The sequence below is a fragment of the Morus notabilis genome, unplaced genomic scaffold, assembly GCF_000414095.1.
Source record: "Morus notabilis unplaced genomic scaffold, ASM41409v2 Scaffold183, whole genome shotgun sequence".
Lineage (NCBI taxonomy): Eukaryota > Viridiplantae > Streptophyta > Magnoliopsida > Rosales > Moraceae > Morus > Morus notabilis.
This window is the reverse complement of record NW_010366371.1, coordinates 126,761-147,547: the sequence shown is the minus strand read 5'-3', so window position 1 is coordinate 147,547 and position 20,787 is coordinate 126,761. Positions and strand designations below refer to the sequence as shown.

The 20,787-nt window shown below is 31.4% G+C and overlaps 1 protein-coding gene across 1 annotated transcript; it reads left to right on the top strand.

Moving 5' to 3' along the window:
- The first annotated feature begins 9,420 nt into the window (after positions 1-9,420).
- LOC21389592 (GDSL esterase/lipase At5g45920) lies at positions 9,421-16,000 on the top strand. Its single transcript, XM_024173505.1, has 5 exons — positions 9,421-9,751; positions 10,004-10,243; positions 14,294-14,361; positions 14,525-14,689; positions 15,641-16,000. Exons 1-5 carry the CDS (start codon positions 9,653-9,655, stop codon positions 15,798-15,800), a joined length of 732 nt encoding a protein of 243 aa, XP_024029273.1. The 5' UTR covers positions 9,421-9,652; the 3' UTR covers positions 15,801-16,000.
- Positions 16,001-20,787: the final 4,787 nt, after the last annotated feature.

Below are 20,787 nucleotides of genomic sequence, written 5' to 3'. Positions count from 1 at the left end.
AAAGTTGCTTTTTAAAATAATGGAGCAACCAATTTGGAAAACACTCGAAAATATACCAAAAGCATCGATCTGGATGAAATGATCAGCATAACAAAGAAAGTATGCCATTTAAAATTTTAAGGGATTATTCTCACCAATCCCCTTTGAATTCTAGGTTAATTTCAACTTCGTCCCTTGGATTATTTATCTTTTTAGACCTTATATTTTAGATTTGTTTAAAGGACATATACCCTTAATTTTTAAGAGTTGTAAATATATATCTTGAGATTATATTTAATAGGTAAATTTGTATCCTTTCATAGTCAAATACTTGATTTTGACCTTTGAAATTACTAAATTCGCCTTAGTGCAGTGATCTAATGGTATATGTTGTAGCAATCAAAAATAAAAGATTGCTACCGTTAAGGTTAATTTGATAATTTAAAATTTCAAAGGTTAAAATTGAGTGTTGATGGTGAAAAAGTACAAATTTGACTATTACATATAATACGAGGATGTATACTTGCAGGAATCCAAAACCAATTATGGTATACTTATTGAATAAACCTAAAACACAACTACATAAAGTATAAAAAGATAAATATTCAACTTTAAATTAGTCTTATTTACTCTCTCTTTTAAAATTTATGTTAAAAACAAAATAGAAAAAAGAGGGTAGTAGAGTCACATAGTCATTTTGTTAAAATTTCTACTAAAAACAAACAAAAAAAGATCATATAACCACATGATTTAACCCACTCTCTTTGTTCGTTGCTTTCCAACATAAACTCTAATAAAAGGCGATAAGTGGATCTAATTCAAAATTCATGTGGCGAGGTGGGAGTTTTCAAAGTTTTGGAGGAGAACTAAGAATTACCTTAAGTTCAGCCGTACATGAGATTGACCCCAATTTTAATTGCTATCTATTAAACGTCATTATGCAAGCGTCTCTATTAGGGGGGGTTAAATTAGAGGAATACCATTTTAAAAAAATTGGAATTAAATATGCATTTTTGTGCTAAGTTTTACATCAAAATAGCACGAGTGAAAAAATAGAGTTAAGAAATATGGAATACAACCTGTGCTTGCAGGTATAAAGATAATCTAACAGTAGTTTCAAATCGACTGCATCTTAAAATATAGAGTTTAAATTTCTTCTTCCCAATCGGGGAAAAAAACAAAGGATTAGTATATCATATTCAATCTAATTTTACCCCTCTTTCTCTTACCAACGTGCATTAATATTTATGTGACTTTCACAGCAGATCGACCTTGGAAGACGAATTGGAAAGGTGTGTAGGATTTATAGGTGGAATGTCACTACATAGTAGATATGGAAAGAGGGAATAATAAAGTAGAAACGATATGGGATTAGCTTAGGATTTCAGAAATTTAATACGACTAAAGGAGATGTACTCAAAAGAAAAAAGATGGTGAAAGAAAGATCATTTGGTCAAACAGTCGAACAAATCATTACTTTTACTTTTACACATTAGGTTTATGCCTAAAAGTGCTAGGGGGATTAAAATTGAGCAACCAATTATAGCCTACAGGTATATTATTCTGAATGCATTCGTTGAAACCATATATTCTTATATAGTACTAGTAATATTTTAAACTTTTTGAATGATTCGTAGCTTCAATGCCAATTATATTGGAGAACTTCGCGGCAATCCCACTTGCAAGTTGCAGCCCTCGTTTAGTTTGGACAAAAAAATGGGAAACTTTGCATTTGTTGTGACTTGTGAGGATTAATGGAAAACAACTTCCAAATAGTAATTTTTTTTTTTTTTTTTTTGGTTGCTTTCTCTACTTTCTTCTAATTAATAATTAAGTGGTCACACATGCATTTGAAATACCGATCTCAGAGAAAGGCCAAAGGGGTACGTAAATCTATAAACTAACGAATGGAGAGCTGGCTAGGGAAGGACTTGCTTTTGCAAGTTGAACTTTTAAGGGATATTTGCTTCTATCTAATCAAATTATATATCTTTCATCATTTCATACTAGCCAAGTGGAGATTAATTACTTATTGCGCTTTTACATTGACAACGAAATCCACAAAATCCTTGCTTCAATATTATATTTTGTGAAACATAAAGTTGTACAATCACTATTATAATTAATTTATTATTGTTATTATTTTGATTGATTAAGAGACGAAATCTTCTCTTTCATCCCCACTCGTGGGCTATGCACATTCGTGATAAAAAGCATGCATTGGTCGGTATATTTTGTGGAAAGTTTTCCTAAAACCTGCACGTAATGTCAAAAATTAAATTGGGGGAATTTTTTTTATTTTATTTTTATTTGTATGTATTTCCCTTATGTAATATACGTACGTCTGTTTTGCGACGCCCGTGGACTGTGGTATTGCCTTTGCATATATATGACGTAGAGCTTCTTGAAGTTATACATGACGTTCTTTTTATGTGCTAATAATAATCATGATGGTTATGTTAGGCTTTCCTTCGAATGTGATTCTACTTTTGTGGCTGATCTTCTTCAAATTCAAACTAAGAGTTTAATAGTTACATAGATCAGATACAGTGCTTGTTGGTTTGTAAGTTGGGGAGGGTCAATTTTTAATATTTATAAACAGGGCGCAATCACATTGCAGACGAACTTGCATCAAAAGGTCACAATGCCACCAATAACTAATCGCTCACAGTTGCAGCTAAGAGCAAAAAAAAAAAAAAAAAAAAAAAAAAAAAAAAAAAACTAATCGCTCACAGAGCAACTAAAGGCCCAGTCCACTCATTTTTTTTTTATTTTGGAATATATATTGTATTAATACGTATAGCCCCATTTAAAAAATTTTAAATTAATCTTATAATCTTATTAAATTTTTATTTCATTTATTAGCCCGCTAACCTAAATTTTTAGCTCAATTATTGTAACTATTGAAATGAGATTCTTTGTATTAGGAAAATGCTCCACTAAAGGTACTAATTAATATAGACGTACTTACCTGGAATATGTCAAATCTACTTAATAAACAGAAAATAATAATTGATTGTGGATTTTTATATGATGTGATTAAATATAATAGTATATATCAAAGTAACACATAAACAGCCTGCCCTAGTAAAAACATAGAGGGAGAGAGAAGAAAAAAAATAAAAAGAGAGGAGTTTTCATGGTGTTTAATTCAGAGTGGGGTCGTGTCATCAGTAGAAAAAGACGGTTGCCGCTGCCGAATCAAATTTCAAGTAAGGAATGAGATCGCAGTTAGACTTGAAGTTGAACGCATTAGTCTTCGTCTTGACTTATCTTGTGAAAAATGTGATCTATGAGAGAAGTTGAGTCGTTTTATAATGCACACGTTATCTTTTATCGTTATTGCTTACATGTATTGATCACTCCTTTTTTACTGTTTTGTTTCGCAAGTATTTGAGGGGCTTCACTTTCTTTGGAGTTTTAATGCTCTAGCTTGTAGATCTTTTCACTTTTCATTTTTAATAACAGTGGTTCTTACCTGTTATTGTCCTTTTTGTCCAACAAAATATGTTTCCTTGCGGTTTTATCTAACCTTTGTGTTATATATGAGTTTTTTAACATCGATTGATCGGATTGTTTTCATTAAATGTAGATGATATGTTAAAGAGTCATGTACGTGCTCAATTTTTTGTGTAGGTGATTTTCATTTGTGGAATTCAATACACACTATTTTTCCTTAAATTTCATTTGAGTTTACTTATGAACCAGTTATCTATGGTGCCCTATTTCTTATAGTGGCGGCTATATGTATAGATTGGTGTTTGTTATGCTTTTTCACATTTTACAATATATTGTCCATTTAAAAAATTAAATAAATACTATACGTATACCATTTTTTTTGAGCAAATACGTATACCATCTTTGTACCACTGTAAATAGCGCCATATTAAGGGCGGGTATGTAGACTTACTATATATCCAATACATGGTACCTGGGGTTTGAGCCTTGAGTGGCGAGCGATTATAATAGTTAGTCATTAGAATGAAATTAAAAGCGTGTTTGGCGTGCGAAAAATACATGCAGATCTTTATTGATGCAGTAGTTGGATGCATGCTGAGGCGCGAAAGAGAAGAAAATATTAAATAGGAGAATTCAGATTAATATTTATTTCAGAAAGGACCGAAGTTAAAGCATACCCTCACGTTCATCAATTGGGAGGGAGGTTCTAGACTACTTTTTTTTTTTTTTTTTTTTTTTATAATTATTATCATCCTCCTCATTATTGTAAAGACAAATTTAAAGGAAGACTTTTAGATTATTTTAACGCCAAATCTATGAATGCCTTTTTCCTCGTATACTACTGAAAATTAAAATTCATAATAAAGATGAGCAGATTCCTAAGCAACACTAATAATAAATACAAAGCACCTTTGTTGCTATCAAGAAAACCATCTAGAATCAACCTTTTTTTTTTTTTTTTTTTGGGTGGAAAACCACTAGATCAACATTAAGCCAATTGAAATTTTGCAAGGATTGCGTTTTACAGGGTGCACGCATATTGCACGGCTAGTATTCTGGAATTCATTCGGTCAAAATGAGGAGAATTCATGATGTTGCCCATAACAACGGGTGTGTAAAAAATAAATTTAATATCGTGGGATTTGCATTTAAAATGTGAATGTAGAGAATAAAAAATGGTGTAAATAAAACCATCTATAATTTTATTGAAAGAAAAAAAATTTTATAAGGTAATAATGTAATTTAATGGGAGAAAGAGAATCTCTCCTTCAATATTGTATTTTGAGTTCATGACCTTAAAAAGAGAGAGAAAGGTCCTTCAAAAAAAAAAAAAAAAAACATTAAGAGGCATCTTAATTTCAACACCACTGTATTGGTGGTGGTCAATGTCATGTTTGTGAGGGCATCATGCATATATAGTAGAAAATAGGAAAGAAAAATTAAAAGAATATTTTTTTAAGTAAAAATAGAAATAGAACTAAAATTGAGTGTAACTTAATTTAAAATGACAGTTGTGCAAAGAGGAGCTACAGTTAAACAACACGATGAGGTGCTTATGTGTTATGTGCTTATGTCTCCGAGTTTGTTTATGGAAAAATGTTAAGGTGAATCGTTATTTGTAAGTTGTAACTCCTTCATTCTTTTTCAAAAAAAACAAAAAATAAAATAATATATTGGCTAAAATGTTGCGTGAAACCTTGACCAAGCAGGAGAGGGAAACTGGGGAGAATGGAAACAAAACGCAATCGATGGTACTATTCGTCAAAAAAAAAAAAAAAAAAAACACTCTGATTATTAATTATCTCATCCATGACGAAGAACCCATCACGACTTCTTCAATGTGACATCAGATATACAATTTATAACTATATATTTATGAAGTTTTTTTTTATAGTTCATCCTATAGTAATTTTAATTTTGATTGTTAAATTTAATTAAAATTACATTAAATTAAAATATACGCAGAATAAATAAATTTTAATATAAATATTAAAAAGTAAGAGATTATCAATAAAATATGTATTCACCTGAAACAAAGAAAAAAAGAAAGAAGAAAGAAACCGTACTTACAACTTTATGTGTCTGCATCAATACAGATATACTGGAATTGAAATAATTCTTTTCTTTTTTTTTTTTTTATAATTCGGCAGTGAAATAATTTTTTTTTCTAATCAAACATTGAAATAATTGGGAAGACCAAGTACTCATATTATTATTATTATTATTATTATTTTGCTCTACTTTGCTATGGCCTAGGAGTGATCTTCCTCATGATGTCATACGTAAAGGCTCTAATGTCTAACACTTTACACTCCCTTCTGACTTGGATCCTAGAGACTGATCCACATTGCTTTCCGAAATCAAGGAAAACGTGATTCCAGAAACTCCAACCATATGGAAAAATGAAAAATGTTTTAACTAACTTTTTTTTTCTTTTTTTAGATTTTCTCTATTTTAAGAACAACTCCAACCATATTAATCATTTTATATTTTTAATTAAAATAATTAATGATTTAGTTTTTTTTTTTTTTTTTTAGCTTTTCTCTACTCTAACTATTAAATAAATAGTTAGCTATTTTAGAAAATGCATTTCAGACTAACTAAATATAGCTAGCATGATGTGGCTAGTCTTTTATTTTTTGTATTATTTTATTCTTTAAACTCTAATAAATATAAAGATTTTTTTTGTAAATTTAATAAATTTATTTATATTTTAAATTTAATAAATATTAAAATAATCTATATTTAGTTAAAATACAAAATATGATTGAAGTGATTCACCAAAAAATTGCTAGCCAAAATAACTTTTTAACTATTTTAGATAGAATTTAGCTAAAATTTAAAGAACTCTCTTGAAAATGTTCTAACCATTTGTTGAATGATTAGTTATTTTAGAGAATACATTTTACACTAATTAAATATTACTAGTCAAAAGGTGCTATCCATTTATTTTTTTATTTTTTTATTCTTTTAAATAATAATAAATGTAGGGTAGAGTTATTTATATTTTAAATTAAATAAAGAATAAGAAGTATATTTAGAGTCCCTCATTGAAAAATTACTAGCTAAATTAGATTTCTTACTATTTTAACTAAAATTTAGTTAAAATTTAAGGAGCTCCCTTATAAATTCTTTTATTGCAAAATTATTTCAAATGAGTAATGTTAAATACAAAATCTATTACAAGATGCTAATCTATTTTCTTGACATGTATCATTACACTTTTCTAAAACAAATAAATTTAATAATAAGTCATTTCTTTCCACCATAATTACTAGAGTGCCACCTTCTCTTTTATTCCATATTTTTTATATGGGAACTATTTCCAAGTATTTATGTCTACTTTTTTCACTTATTATTTAAAAAGATTTGAAACCTTATTTTTCCACCTATTATTTACAACGTTACAATTCAGTTTTATGCAAACATTGAAAACTCGAACTCCGAATTTTATTAAATTAAAACAAATATATATTTTTTACTAATATGTATAAAGAAAACGTTATAATTACTCTTATATATATATATATATAACGTTAAAATATTTATATCTAAATATAAATGTATATGCTATATAAATATAATATAATAACGTCTATATGTAATCCTAACGGCACTTTTTTTCTTACGTTATATATATTATATGACGTAGATATATACATATATAAATATATTTAATCTGTAAACTACGAGCATAATACGTAATATAATTAACTTCAATTATATATGTATGTTATATATACATACAGGTATACCTTTTTTTTTTCCTTTGAAAGACATATAAACATACCTTTTGTTATTATTGAACAACAGACACGTAATCTTTTTTTTTCTTAAAATAAAGAAACAGATACGTAATATAATCTCTTAAAGAACAGATAAAAAGCGTAACGTGAATATTTTAAATAATAGGTGCAAAAAAAAAAAAAAAAAAAATCCATGTTTTCCAGCTAAAAAAAAGGTGCATAAAATGTGACTAGTTCTAGACTTAGTTCTTAAAAGGGGTGGCACTTATTTAATTATGGTTAAAAGAGATGATTTGTTATTAAGTTTGTTTATTTTTAAAAAGTGGAATGACACATGTTAAGAAAATAAACTAGTATTTAAAAGAGAATCGAGACTGTATTTAACACTCTTCATTTCATATTTGCCAATATCTTCCACTAAAAAATAGAATAATAAATAAAATCTATTTCCTTTTAGGTGCAAAACTATTTCGCATTTCCCAAACTCTTCTATAAAAAAAATAAAAAATAAAAAATAAAACCTATTTCTCAAAAAACTCAAAAAGATTTTTTAACAAGAATGTTTTTGTTTCTAAACCTTCCCTCTCTCACTCTCTTTCTCTCTCTAAGATTACAGAACTGGTTTTGGGTGCGAGAAATTAATGGGGATAGCATTCAAAAGAGAGCAGCTTTTTATATAGAGGTAGGAGAAGATAAAAGGTTAGAGAAACGGGTAATATTAACCCTATACACTCAAGTTTCTGCAGGCTTTGGATTTGCATGCCACGTGAAGCTCTTGATTAGTGCTCGAGCCTTATCAACTACTACTTGAATTAACACAAAAGAAGCTTCCATACATCACTTTTTGATCTGTCCTAGTAAACCAACCATCCAAATTAAAGATTGTGACGCCAAAGATTTTGAGCTTGAGTTTTTAATTTGAGTTAAGAAATAATTTTATATAAAAAATTTTTATTGTGATAAAAAAATTAAATATGATTATTTTTAAGAATTTTTTCCTATATTAAAACTCGAATTAGACCAAATAAACGAGACCTTTTATCTTTTTGGCGACTCCATCACCGGACAATTCTTTGGCGACGGTAGCTGGGGCTCTTCTCTTGCTCACCATTTCTCTCGCACGTTACATAAATATGTACGTATATACATAAATTCTGTCCCATCTCCGCCCCATCTATAATTATTATCTGCCATTTCAGTCCCGTTTAGGACGGATTCCCGTCCTCGTGAAAATTATTACCATCTCTATTGGAGATGCTATTAGACCAAACTTTCTCACAATATGCCAAATTACAAAATAAATAAATAAAAGTTGAAATACAGCCTTTATTTAGGAAAATCAATTTCCAAATTGATCAATCCCGTAATTATCAAAATTTTTTTTTATTAATTCCGTAACTCTTGGTTTCTTGAAGAAAAGTATTTTTTATTTAATTTTTGTTGATTTAGAGTATCATGAAAAACTTATTTTAAGCGTGGAGTTTGCAACCATAAGATACTCAACCTAATAAATATGATATTTATACTATCTTGAGTAAATATCAAGGCTGTATTTGATAAAAGAGGAGCTGTTAATAAATGCGAATTTAGATATGATATAAAAAGCTTCTTTTAACATATCAATATTCTCTCCCTATTTAATATAACAAAAAGTTTATGTTTGAATTCAGAATGTTATGAAAATAATATTTTTGATTAGGTATTCAACTTTAAATTTTTAATATAAAATACTATGTTAAATAAAATTTTGAATTTAAAATTTTTATTTCAAGTTCAAATTACTAAAAGTAAAAATATTTACTAATCAACCGTCAAATAATAAGCTTGTTATAGAAATATTTTTGTATTATTAACTAAACTTAAAGGTGAGGATCACAGTTGATAACGACAAATTATATTATATTTAATAATTAAAAATGTTAAATTAACAACAAAAGACACTTGAAGAATGAGTATTAACATACGATTTTGGCGTTGATATTTCCTTGGGGGTGCAAAACTATATCGGATTTCCCAAACTCTTCTACCAATAAAAAAAATAAAAACTCTTCTACCAAAAAAATAAATATAAAATAAAAACTAAACAATATTTAAAGAAAGACTACACGTTTTAATTTGGCTTTTCTGTAAGCGTCTTTTGTTTTTGTTTTTACCTTCTCTCTCTCTCACCCTCTCTCTGTCTCTCTCTAAAGATTAAAGAACCGGTCTTTTTGGGTGCGAGAAATTAATGGGGATAGCATTTAAAAGAAAGCAGCTTTTTATATAAAGGTATGGAGAGGGATAGAAGGTCAGAGAAACAGGTAATATTAACCCTATACACTCAAGTTTCTGCAGGCGCTGGATTGCATGCCACGTGAAGCTCTTGATTTGTACTCGAGGCTTTTCAACTACTTACATACCAAAAAGAAGCTTCCATACATATAACGTTTTGATCTGTCCCAATAAACCAACCACCCAAATCAAAGATCATGAGGCCAAAGATCTATCTTTTTGGCGACTCCATCACCGAAGAATCCTTCGGCGACGGTGGCTGGGGCTCTTCTCTTGCTCACCATTTCGCTCGCACGGTACATACATGCATGCATGCATACATACATACATACATAAATATATATATATATATATATATGTGTGTGTGTGTCTATATATATATATATGCATTGCATGAGTTTCTAATGATATGTGTTGAGATTTTTCTTTTTCTTGAAATATTTGACTTTCTCAATTTATCCTAAGAACCCGAAAAAATAAAAGATGTATTATGTTTGAGCTTGTGAGTTTTGTGATACTAATTGACGTTTTTTTTTTTTTTGGTTTAGGTGGATGTGGTGCTACGAGGGTATAGTGGGTACAATACCCGATGGGCAGTGAAGGTGGCGGAGAGGGTTTTTGGGGCGGCGGAAGGCGGCGGCGGCGGAGTGAATAATGAAGAGCCACTAGTGGTGACCGTCTTCTTTGGGGCTAACGACGCTTGCCTTCCCAATAGATGCTCTGCCTTCCAACACGTGCCTCTTGACGAGTACAAACGAAACCTCCGTTCCATTGTCTCCTTTCTCAAGGTAAGTAAGTAATTAATAAATATATCAAAAAAAATAAAGAGAAAAAAATGTCCTCCTACAAGGATGGTTTTAGAATTTGTTGGAAAAAAAATATTGCGCCTTTCGGAACTTGAAAAGTCACTGACTCACTGTTTTTGAGTGACTGCTTTAGGCAAGTCCTAAAGTGAGAGGACATGATCTATTTTAATGTTTATCATCTTTACAACTTTTCTTAAGATACTACCCTTTTTTTTTTCCCCTAGGCGTAGATCCGATGAAGACTTAACACTTCATGAAATGACATTCCTAATTATCGTATTGCTGCTTTGATCAATAAATACTTGAACACCACCTGTATTGGGGACCCACTTTTGATTAGTGAATGGTCTTCAACACCGTCCATTTCTGTAGCATTATCCTTTTGATCGTCTAGTGGTGTGGCTGTTGAGAGGTCAAAAGTTTTGGAGATTGATAAGGGGCCCGGCCGGAGAGTCTTGATTATAGGTCAGACGCCAAAAAATGGTGACCAAATTAGTAAACTAGTGGGTGCAAGTCAGCTAGGCCCGGTTGGTTTTTGCCAATCGACTACCGTCACATATATTGTTTGGATATAATAAATATTTGTTGATATTGCTAATAAAATTATGTGCTGGGCGGTTTTAATCGTAGTGTCCTTTTCAATGGTCCTCAACTTTTTGACGCATAGCTCTTATTGCACCATATATTAGCACTAGTGGCCTTCGCTTTCTAGCACGCCTAACTTATATATATATATATATATATATATATATATATATATGAACCGTCTGTTGTTGCTCTATATAATAGTTGGGTCTGAATATGGACGTTTCAGGGAATTGGGGACCCATAAAGTTGATAAATTATAATGGCATTTGATGGAGCTTTGTTGTGATTTTTGCTAAAAGTTCATTTCGTATCACAATTTTAAGTTGCGGTTGGGATTTTGCGCGTCTTCATTGATTCTATTTTGTCAGTATGTGTTTCTTTACTCTGATCACACCTATACTAGAGTAATATATATATTTTTTGAATTTTTTTTGTATATAACTAGTACTATAAAATTGTTTGGTTGCAATTTATTTGATATTTTAGATTTTAAATAAATTCTAATATATGAAATTTTTTATTTAACGTAGGACTATAGTTGGGATGTTGCCGGACCAGATTGTCAATTTATAATTCTAACTTTACTAAAAGTTTGAATAGCCGATCGTGATAGTGCATAATGAACCACACATCCTTTTTATGTAGATAATAAGGATAAAGGATAAGCGTAGATATAGATTTGAGCGTGAAAATTAGAACATTAAAATATCTTTAAGAATATCACGTACCATATTCTACGCCTAGGTCATGAAATAGTGAAGTTAGTATGGTCTAAGACCTCTTGATTTAGTGGCACTGGGAGGGTTTTACTGGGGTGGGGGTTGTAGGTTCAATCATGTCTTGCATTAAAAAAAAAAAAAGAAATAGTGAAGTTAGTATGCTTAAATGGATGTGACGATCATGTCTTCCTGCATTATTTGCATTAAATATTACACCAAATCATGTTCATTTCAGACCTTTTCTTTTTTCTTCCTTTCTTAATTTTCTGTTTTTCCCCTCCTTGACGAATGCTTAGAGCGGGGAAATGAACCGTGTGTGGACCACTTGATCATTAGGCTATTGCTTAAGATTTTTCTTATTTTTTTTGGTGATCAATTTCTTAAGATTTGATGCTTGCATGTGGTGGTCCAAATGACTTGGATGCCTATATAGTAGGAGTACCTTTTGGAAATATCAATCTTTTGAATTAGGTATACTTTTGCATTAGAAAAAAGAAAAAGAAAAGATCATATATATTCTTTATTTTCCACCTTTACAAGCAAGTAGAGTAGAAGTATGCATGCATGAGTGGGACAGTGGTATTGGTGAACAACATAAAGTCAGATATAACAGTAAAGTCTGTGGGGGCTGTGAGAGTATTAGCAAGAGCGTTTCATTTAACTTTTACTTACTTTTCTTGCTTTTTATTCTTTAATATAAAATATATATAGGCCCCGTTTATTTCACCGATGCGAGTTTAAAATTTGAGTTTTGCTACAGTAAAAAGTTCTCGGAAACAATCACATCTAACTTATTTGTTACAGTAAAAAACTCTCACATAAAGTCACATTTCAACTCGAATTAAAAACTCGAATCATCGAACTAAACGGGCCCATAGGCTCTCTTATGCATTAAGAATCAATTTGATCTCATACTAAAGATTGCGTGACAAAGAAGAAATCATTGAATCACTTAAGAGTAACTATTGTATACTGTGTTGGAGCGGTTTTCTTTGTCTAGCCCCAAATCAATTTTGAAGACTTAATTTCCAATTTCAAACGGTCAAAAAGACTCTGAATTCTAAATTAAAAAAAAAAGAAAAAAAAATAGAGTTGGGCTTTCTGGTTGCTCTCTCTAGAATTGTACTGTCTGAAGAGGGAGAAAGTCCCTCCTTCCCTCCTCTATTTATAGGTTTCAGTGGGAACTTCCTCTCAAATCTAGTCAGACTATTGGATCTTCATATGCTTTCTTGGACCGTTCGATTAAACAATTCCGATTGTCCTTGCTCGAGTTTGTTGATTCACTTGAAACCTTTGCTTGGAACTTTATCCTTTGGTGTTTCTTCATTGTGATGTCGTTTTGCTTTTCTTTGATCATGCGTCATTGTTTATCCAAGTCGAGATGTCATCGTTTGACCAATGGAATATTGCTTGAGTAGATTAAATTAGGCCCTTCCCAATCCATTGTGTGAGACCCTAGATTTCTTCTACTGGTGATGAGAATGAGGGGTGGGGTGGCACCAATGATCCTCTTTTAAACTATTCTACACTGGTTGCAAGTTAATTAACACTAATAACCATGACCTAGTAACATAAGAATCACAGTGTTCTGCACCCCCAAAATTTTTGTTGGATTCACAATCCTACCTTTTTGTTTAAAGCGCAAGAAGAAAAGATGGATGGATGGCATGCGAGTTTGATGGTATTGGGAGATAGTCAGTTGCGCAAAGTCTACATGACAACGCTGACTACAAGGAAAGGACAATTAGATGCAAAATATTTGTCTCTAAAGATAAAGTAGTTGTAGTTGTAGCTGATTCTTTAAAACTTTTTTTCTTTCTTTTGTGTTGGTATAACATATATATATATATATAAAAGGCAGAATAGGACGAGAGTTTTGGTATAGGACGAGATTGGTGTGGGGTGCCAATAAAGTTGGGATGTGTAATCAATCTCTGATATCAACTTTCGCAGTTTATTCAACAACAGAAAAAAGGCCGAATAGGTTTTATGACACAAAGTGAACGTAGCCAATTATAATTGTTTTCGTAGTTCCCATCCATGCTTCAGTATATAAAAGAAACTATATTCAATGTTAATATTTAATTATCTTTCTATAAAATTAAGAGGCCCCTCTTATCAAGTGTTTACTTCCAAAATCATGCAATTTAAGGAATGAGAAAAGGGAATACTATGCTTACACACCCTTGTATTGATTTCATGTTAAAGAGAATGAATGTTAAATTAGTTTACTTGCATAATCTTAATAAGTTTCCATGTTATAAACCAATAGTTATCTAATTGTGTGAAATACCGTTTTAGTAATTATATTGACAGGATTATTATTTTTAAGTTTAGTAAACACTAGAAAAGGAATTTGTTTGTTTCCCATTATACCATCAATGGATACTTAATATACTATAAAGGAAACTCCTCATTATTATTACTTAAATGGGTGTATGAACCAAAGCAGTTTAGTCACCTGATCCTTCCTGAACAACTTTAATAACATTTAGAAAGAGCATAATAAAAAAGGGATTTGCATTGAGAAACAAGTTTTCAGTTCTCCAGCCAAAGAAAAAAAGTTTATCTTCGCATTTGTCAAATTTAAAAACCAAGCCTAGAACAGAGTATAACAAAAAATTCGCAAACAAAGAACCTTATACATCAATTTTAGATTTTTAATTTGTCTATTTCTCATTTCTGTCAATGTTACATAGTTTTCACTTTGTTGCATGATTTTCAGAAGCGATGGCCTACAACTCGTATTCTCCTCATTACTCCGCCGCCAATTGATGAAGATGGGCGTCTACGGTATGATATTTTCTGCTACAAATCTTTGCAGTTTATTCGCGTATTCTTTCCCCTATAGGTTTTTGTTATGATTCTTGTTGCCCTTTACTTTCTAATGTTGTTGTATTTACCTTGAAAAGGAACGAGTTAGTTTGATTATTATTTATATGCATTTGCTCTACAGACACCCTTATATTGAGAATCCATCAAATGAGCCAGAAAGGACGAATGAAGCTGCCGGGGCTTACGCCAAGGCTTGTGTTAAGTTAGCTGGAGAGTGTGGGATCCCGGTGATCGATCTCTGGACCAAGATGCAGCAGTTTCCGGATTGGAAAAACGCTTGTCTAAGGTCTCTTTTTTTCCTTTTCTGCTTCTCGTTGATTATGTTATTCTGCTTTTTATTTGTCCTTGCACTAATTCACGAATCTCATCAACAATAGTAGCTTTCAACATTTTGAATTACAGATTTGCATCATGTAACCACCGCTCTTGATAATATCAACATTTTATTTTCCTGAACAAACCGTGCGTTCATCAACTATGTATGATGATATTAAGAAAATTCCCAGACTCGGCTTCGAAATCAACCCAGAAACTCGACAAATACCTCCAGATGAGAAAACCACTTCAAGAACAAAGAAGAAAGAAGAAACACTAGACAAAGACGATTTATACTTGGTTCGGATTCCAGCAATCCTACGTCCAAGTTTGAGGTTTTTAGCCTCTAGCCAAATCCACTATAAGGTGTAGTTAACCCTCAATACAGCGCAACCTCTCAAGTCTCAAGAACCTCTCAATTACTGAATGCCTCTCAGTTTCTCTCACTTTCTCAGGAAACAAGCACTCCCCAGAATTCTTGCCCCTTCAAGAATTCTATCAGACTTAAGAAATTACAATTGCAGTATATCTCATAATATAACTAACTTGACCGCCTATATATAATACATAAAAGCCAATAATAAAACGCCAGCTGTACAACACAAGTAAATAACCCAGTAGGAAGCTGCAGTCTTCTAGCTGATTACTAAATCCCTAGCTAGATAGTATTTTTTTTTCACGCTCCCAATCGTTGCCTTGTCTTCTTATTGTTTTAATCCTTCATCAGCACCAGAATTGGTCGAAAAATCGACCAGTTAGGATGGGCTACTTATCTTTGATATAAATCAGTCATCCTCTCTCGTCATTTACTTAAAAAAAAAAAAAAAAAAAAAAAAAAAAAAAAAAAAAAAAGTACTGGTTGGAAACATATAATGAGATTGTGCTTGAACATTCCCTAAATTTCTGTTGTGTGGAAATGCAGAGATGGTTTGCATCTGACTCGGAGTGGCAACGAAATTGTGTTTGAGGAAGTGGTTAAGAAGCTCGCGGAAGAAGGCTTCAGTCCAGAAACTTTGCCCGTTGATCTTCCACTTATAACTGAAATTGACCCAAGAGACCCCCTCAAGTCTTTTCAGCAGTAAAACATATATGTACGTGGGTGGTGCTTTTGCGCTTGTGGATTATTTAGCTATTATTGTAGTTACAGAAATATTGTTATAACCAATCAACCTTATACCAGGGACTTGATTTACGGCATTACTTTTATCCGGCTGTTTTGCGGCCACAAACTGTTTTTTGCTTCAATCAATATAATTAAATCTTGAACGTTGTACGTATGATATATTGATTACTGTTTTCCTCTATTATGATTCAATAAGTACATATCTTTTTGTTTGTGGCCTTTATTCATGTGTACTCGCGTTTTACAGCACAATTAATGAGACAGAGTGAGTACTGAAAGTTTTAGTCAATTTGATGATTTTTTCTATAAATGTAATTGAGATGTCCAAAAACTGAAACTAATGGACATGTCCAAGTGAACTGTTAATATTCTTTAAAGTGTATGAGTCTGAATTTTTATCGCTTACTTTTATTAATATCTTTTTTAGTCAAATATTTATATTAGTTAAAAAAATATTAATTAAGAATAAATAGTAAAAATTTTAACTCATACACTTTAAGAGTAACTTCATCAGGTTTTTTAAAAGGGAAATGCACTAGTATTAGGAGAAAATAATCCAAATACTTGTGTACAACTTTACAAAAGGCTTTTTCTCTATGTTTTTATTAGTAGAAAGCATAAATATGTTGGAAGCTTATGATATGAAATTCACTAATATGACCACGAGGTCGACAACAGTCTTGTAGTTTGACTCATCTTGTTTAAATTTTCTCCTTACTTCCTAGCCAAGTCTCAAGTAAATATTGCATTTCACCCTGTTTGACTGTCCAATATGCGTAAACATTAACTTAGCTTTTCAGCAATATTTGTCATTTTCGAACTCGGACGTTTCCTATCGAGATGAACATATTCAAAGAGTTTCCTAACTGCTAAGGAATAATCCTCCAAAATTTCGATTTTCAAAGACTTTGTCAGCGTCCGTTTAATTCATTTGCAAGGAGAAGTTCAGCAGTTAAAAAAAAAAAAAAAAAAAAAAAAAAAAAAAAAAAAAAAAAAAAAACAGGTGAATAACGTTTGTTTGGCTTGGCATATTACTATAACGTGTCTTAGAGCACCTCCACTAGTGTTATATTGGTGTACCAATGTCAAATTTTAGTATTTGAGTAGAAAAATCATTCTCAAATTTGAAGTTAAAAGTTTTATTTTTACAACTTTTAAAACTCGATGATTATGACAAATATAGATTAAAGAATCTAAAATAACATTATGTATTGAAGTGCAAAATAGAATAGTTGATGTAGCGAAAGCGTAACTAAAGAAAACGAAACAATAAAAATACGAGGGATAGATCAATTAGCCTGTTGATTCACACAGAATGCCAGGAAAATCGCTTCAAAATTCATTGATTCACACAGAATACCGGAAATTGGAATCAAGATTCGTTGATTCACAAAGAATACTAAAAATTAAAAAAAAAAAAAAAAAGAAGTGTAAACACTCATATATCAATCATAAAAATTCTCTCTCCTTATCATTGCTTTGAAGAAAGGAAGCGAACAACCACCTTGCCGGATTGATGAAGGCATCTTCCTTAACGGAAGAAAGGATAGTGAATCTCGCACTTCCGGAAAGATGATACGGAAATTCATTCCGAGCTATGAAAAGGAAGAAGTTCATTCCCGGCTAAGTTCTTAAAGAAAGAGGACTAGGCCCAGGAGAGGAGATTCAGCTTCATGAACTAACATATTTATATACTAAACTGTCTCAAACGACAACGAAAAACTACAAATAAAATTGTGAAAATAAATAATTCCGAAAAATTTTTAAAAAAAGAAACTAACTTATATTTGACCTAACAATTACGCGAAAAGGAAACTTTCCTAGATGTAAAATTGCTATCTTCTAAGAATAGAATTTGACCTTTCTTCCGTAATAATTGTTTTTGAGCAAAAAGTATAATTCCTAATTGCTGCATGATTTCTTTCTTAATACGGGCTGCACCAATAATAGCATACCAACTAAGTCATTTTCTACATTTTTTAATGACAAATGGAGTATTGACATTAACATTTGCGTTGAAAATGGTGTTACTATAAACTACCTTATCAAGCTCGCATATAAGAAAGTTTTAACTCTGGAGGAAATAGGTGAATATATATTAGCTTTTGGGTAATCGAGTACGTTCCGGGGCTCGGAAGTACAATAAAGTGCCAGGTTATATACACTAACTTCATGTACTGTTTCTTTTATTATAGCCTTAAAACAACAAATTTGATTGATTTTGAGGATTCTCTTTTATAGTATTCCGTGAGTGGGGAATTTAGTACTAATTAACTGTTTTACCTGCCTTTTGATTTAAGCTTCAGTTGAAACTGATTGGAATTTGAGAAGGGGTTTACCGGAGAACAATTGATTTTTATTTTTTCTTTATAAATAAAAAAATAATAAACTTTAGCATTTTGAATGAAAGAGTACTAGACGCTAATTGAATATATAAATAAATTCACTATGCTTAAAGAGATTAATTAATGATATCCAACTTTTCATTGGAGATATTTGGTTGTTATACTATACTGGCTGGTTTAACATATAGCGCTCTAAAATATAGTTTGGTAGAAAGAATTCGGAGACAACGTTGAATACCATAAAGCATAATGGAAACGCATATAATGAGCTAATTTTTAGTGAAACTTTTGCATGTTTAGCCCCAGGCAACCCTGGCGAGTCGCTTAATTCATTCACAAATTAACTAGCTAGCTAGGACGATCTTTTATTAATTTGTGCAAATTGTGATCTTTCTGAACTTGACTATTAGTGCTGATCTCTATTATTGACTTCCCATTACTAGTATAGTAACAAAATAAAATAAAAATAAAACTTCCATTAATATAAGAAAATAGAACATTTTACTGAACTCGACGAAGTTTATCTTTTCAACACTGGGTTACACAAACATGCATAATTTATTGGGGCAATACAAGCATAATTTAGAGATCCATAGCCAAAAATGTAAAGCACAACGACAGAAAAATACCGCTAATCTAGCTACAACCAGGCGATCTTACCCTAAAAACAAATAAAACAGATTTTCACAAAGCAAGAAAGCAACACAAAGTACATTAGTAAACCCTCGAACTTAACAGAACTAGAATATTAAAGCCAAAAAAGGAAAGACAAAAAAAAAAAAAAAGAAAAAAAAAGAGAAACTAATAACATAAGCAGAATACCACATAATAATCCGCATGCTGACGATCCAGCAACTAATTAAACTTCCCTATTAGCTAGTAGGGGGGTTATCATTGGAATTGTACGAACGCAAGCACCTTTTTGCAAATGAACTTTTACTAGTATTTCTTCAGAAGATGAGCACTAGATATATTTTAGCAAACTTTTTAATAATGGAAATAAGGATCTAGCGAGACCCTGGAGAGGCAGCGTTATGTTGAGGATCTGGTACCACCTTGTGGTTTTCTATCTTCCATTGATATCCTGTAACTATGCTTCAGTACCTTGCGCAAATCGTAACCTAACTCACGTAAAATGGCGCCGCTGTCAATTCGTTTCTGCATGGTCGTCTTTCCGGTGCGAGAAATTGCTAAGGTTTGGTTAAGCAATCAAAAGTAGCGGTATTACTAGTACTAGCTAGTGTGCGCTGGAGGTGAGTATCGTTAGTGGGAAAAAGATCGACCTCAATATATATTGCAAATCAAAGGGGTACCGGGCACGGATTATGGCTTAGTTTCTTTCTGCTTTAAGTTTGGCGCTTAGGTAATCTATAGAAAATGCTAAATACTACTATGAAAATGATGATATGATTTTAACTTGTCGACTAGTTATTTCGAAATTGCCACGTAAAATACTGTGAGTGATAATAAAAAAGTGTTGGAGTTGACATATAAATCCTTATATAGTTGGTTAAAAATTTAGTGATTGTGATTACAAGTGATCAAGAGTGGAGCTAGCTATACTGATTTTAATTTTAATTTTTTTCAATTGTGTCCCAAGTCAATTAAGAAGACCATGAGTGTGTCCCTATGCAATTAATACTATTAATTTCACAACACTTCTTTAAGATATTAATTATATAACACTTCCAAACATATAAAAAATAGGATAAACAACTGTAATAATATATATATATATATATATATATATGATTTTTATAATGTTATAATAAATTGCCTGACTTCGCCGGTTCGCGCGTACTAAAATTACGAGTAATAGTATTTAGTGAGTTTCATTACTGCAAAATAACAGAAACTTAGGCCTTATTCATTTCACCGATTCGAGTTTTGCTACAGTAAAAAGCTTTCAGAAACAATCACATCTAACTTTTTTACTACAGTAAAAAGTTCTCACATGAAGTCACATCTTAACTCAAATTAAAAATTTGAATCAACGAACTAAACGGGCCTTATATTACAAATCACATAGTAGTAGTAATCACGACTTAGTTTTTGTTTATGTTTAAGGTACATGACATGACCACTCAATAATAATTATGTTAATTTTGACTGAGTTCCTATGTAATAAATAATAACTTGTAGGGCTCAAAGTTAACATATATGTTAATCCCTCATTGTAGTAAAAAATTAGTGATTATAATCACCACTAATAATAAATGTTACGAATGATATGATATATACCAATTTGCTCTAATCAACAATATATAATGCTATGGCGTCTGCTAGCTGACAAATCCAATGTGGACCGTTGTCATTTCTCTGCAGAACTGCAATGCACTAGCCAGTGTCCCCACTGATTTTACCGTGTATTTGATTAGTGGATTCGTGTCATGATTCGAATCGTGGTTCGTGGTTCGTTACAGTATTTTCTCTCACAAAAAATACACGTAAACCGAAAATAGTTCTGAATTCACGAACCAAACATCCACTTAGTTTTTGCTAGCTAGCTACTGCCTCAATTTTGACCTCTTTTCTTGTTTTTTTGTTTTGTTTTTTCAAACCCTAGATTGGACTTCTTTCTAACTCTCCTATCTAGTCATC

Coding starts and splice junctions, on each gene's coding strand:
- LOC21389592 (XM_024173505.1), top strand. CDS start 9,653: ATGAGGCCAAAGATCTATCTTTTTGGCGACTCCATCACCGAAGAATCC. Junction 9,752..10,003: donor CTCACCATTTCGCTCGCACG/GTACATACATGC, acceptor TTTTTGGTTTAG/GTGGATGTGGTGCTACGAGG. Junction 14,690..15,640: donor TGGAAAAACGCTTGTCTAAG/GTCTCTTTTTTT, acceptor GTGGAAATGCAG/AGATGGTTTGCATCTGACTC.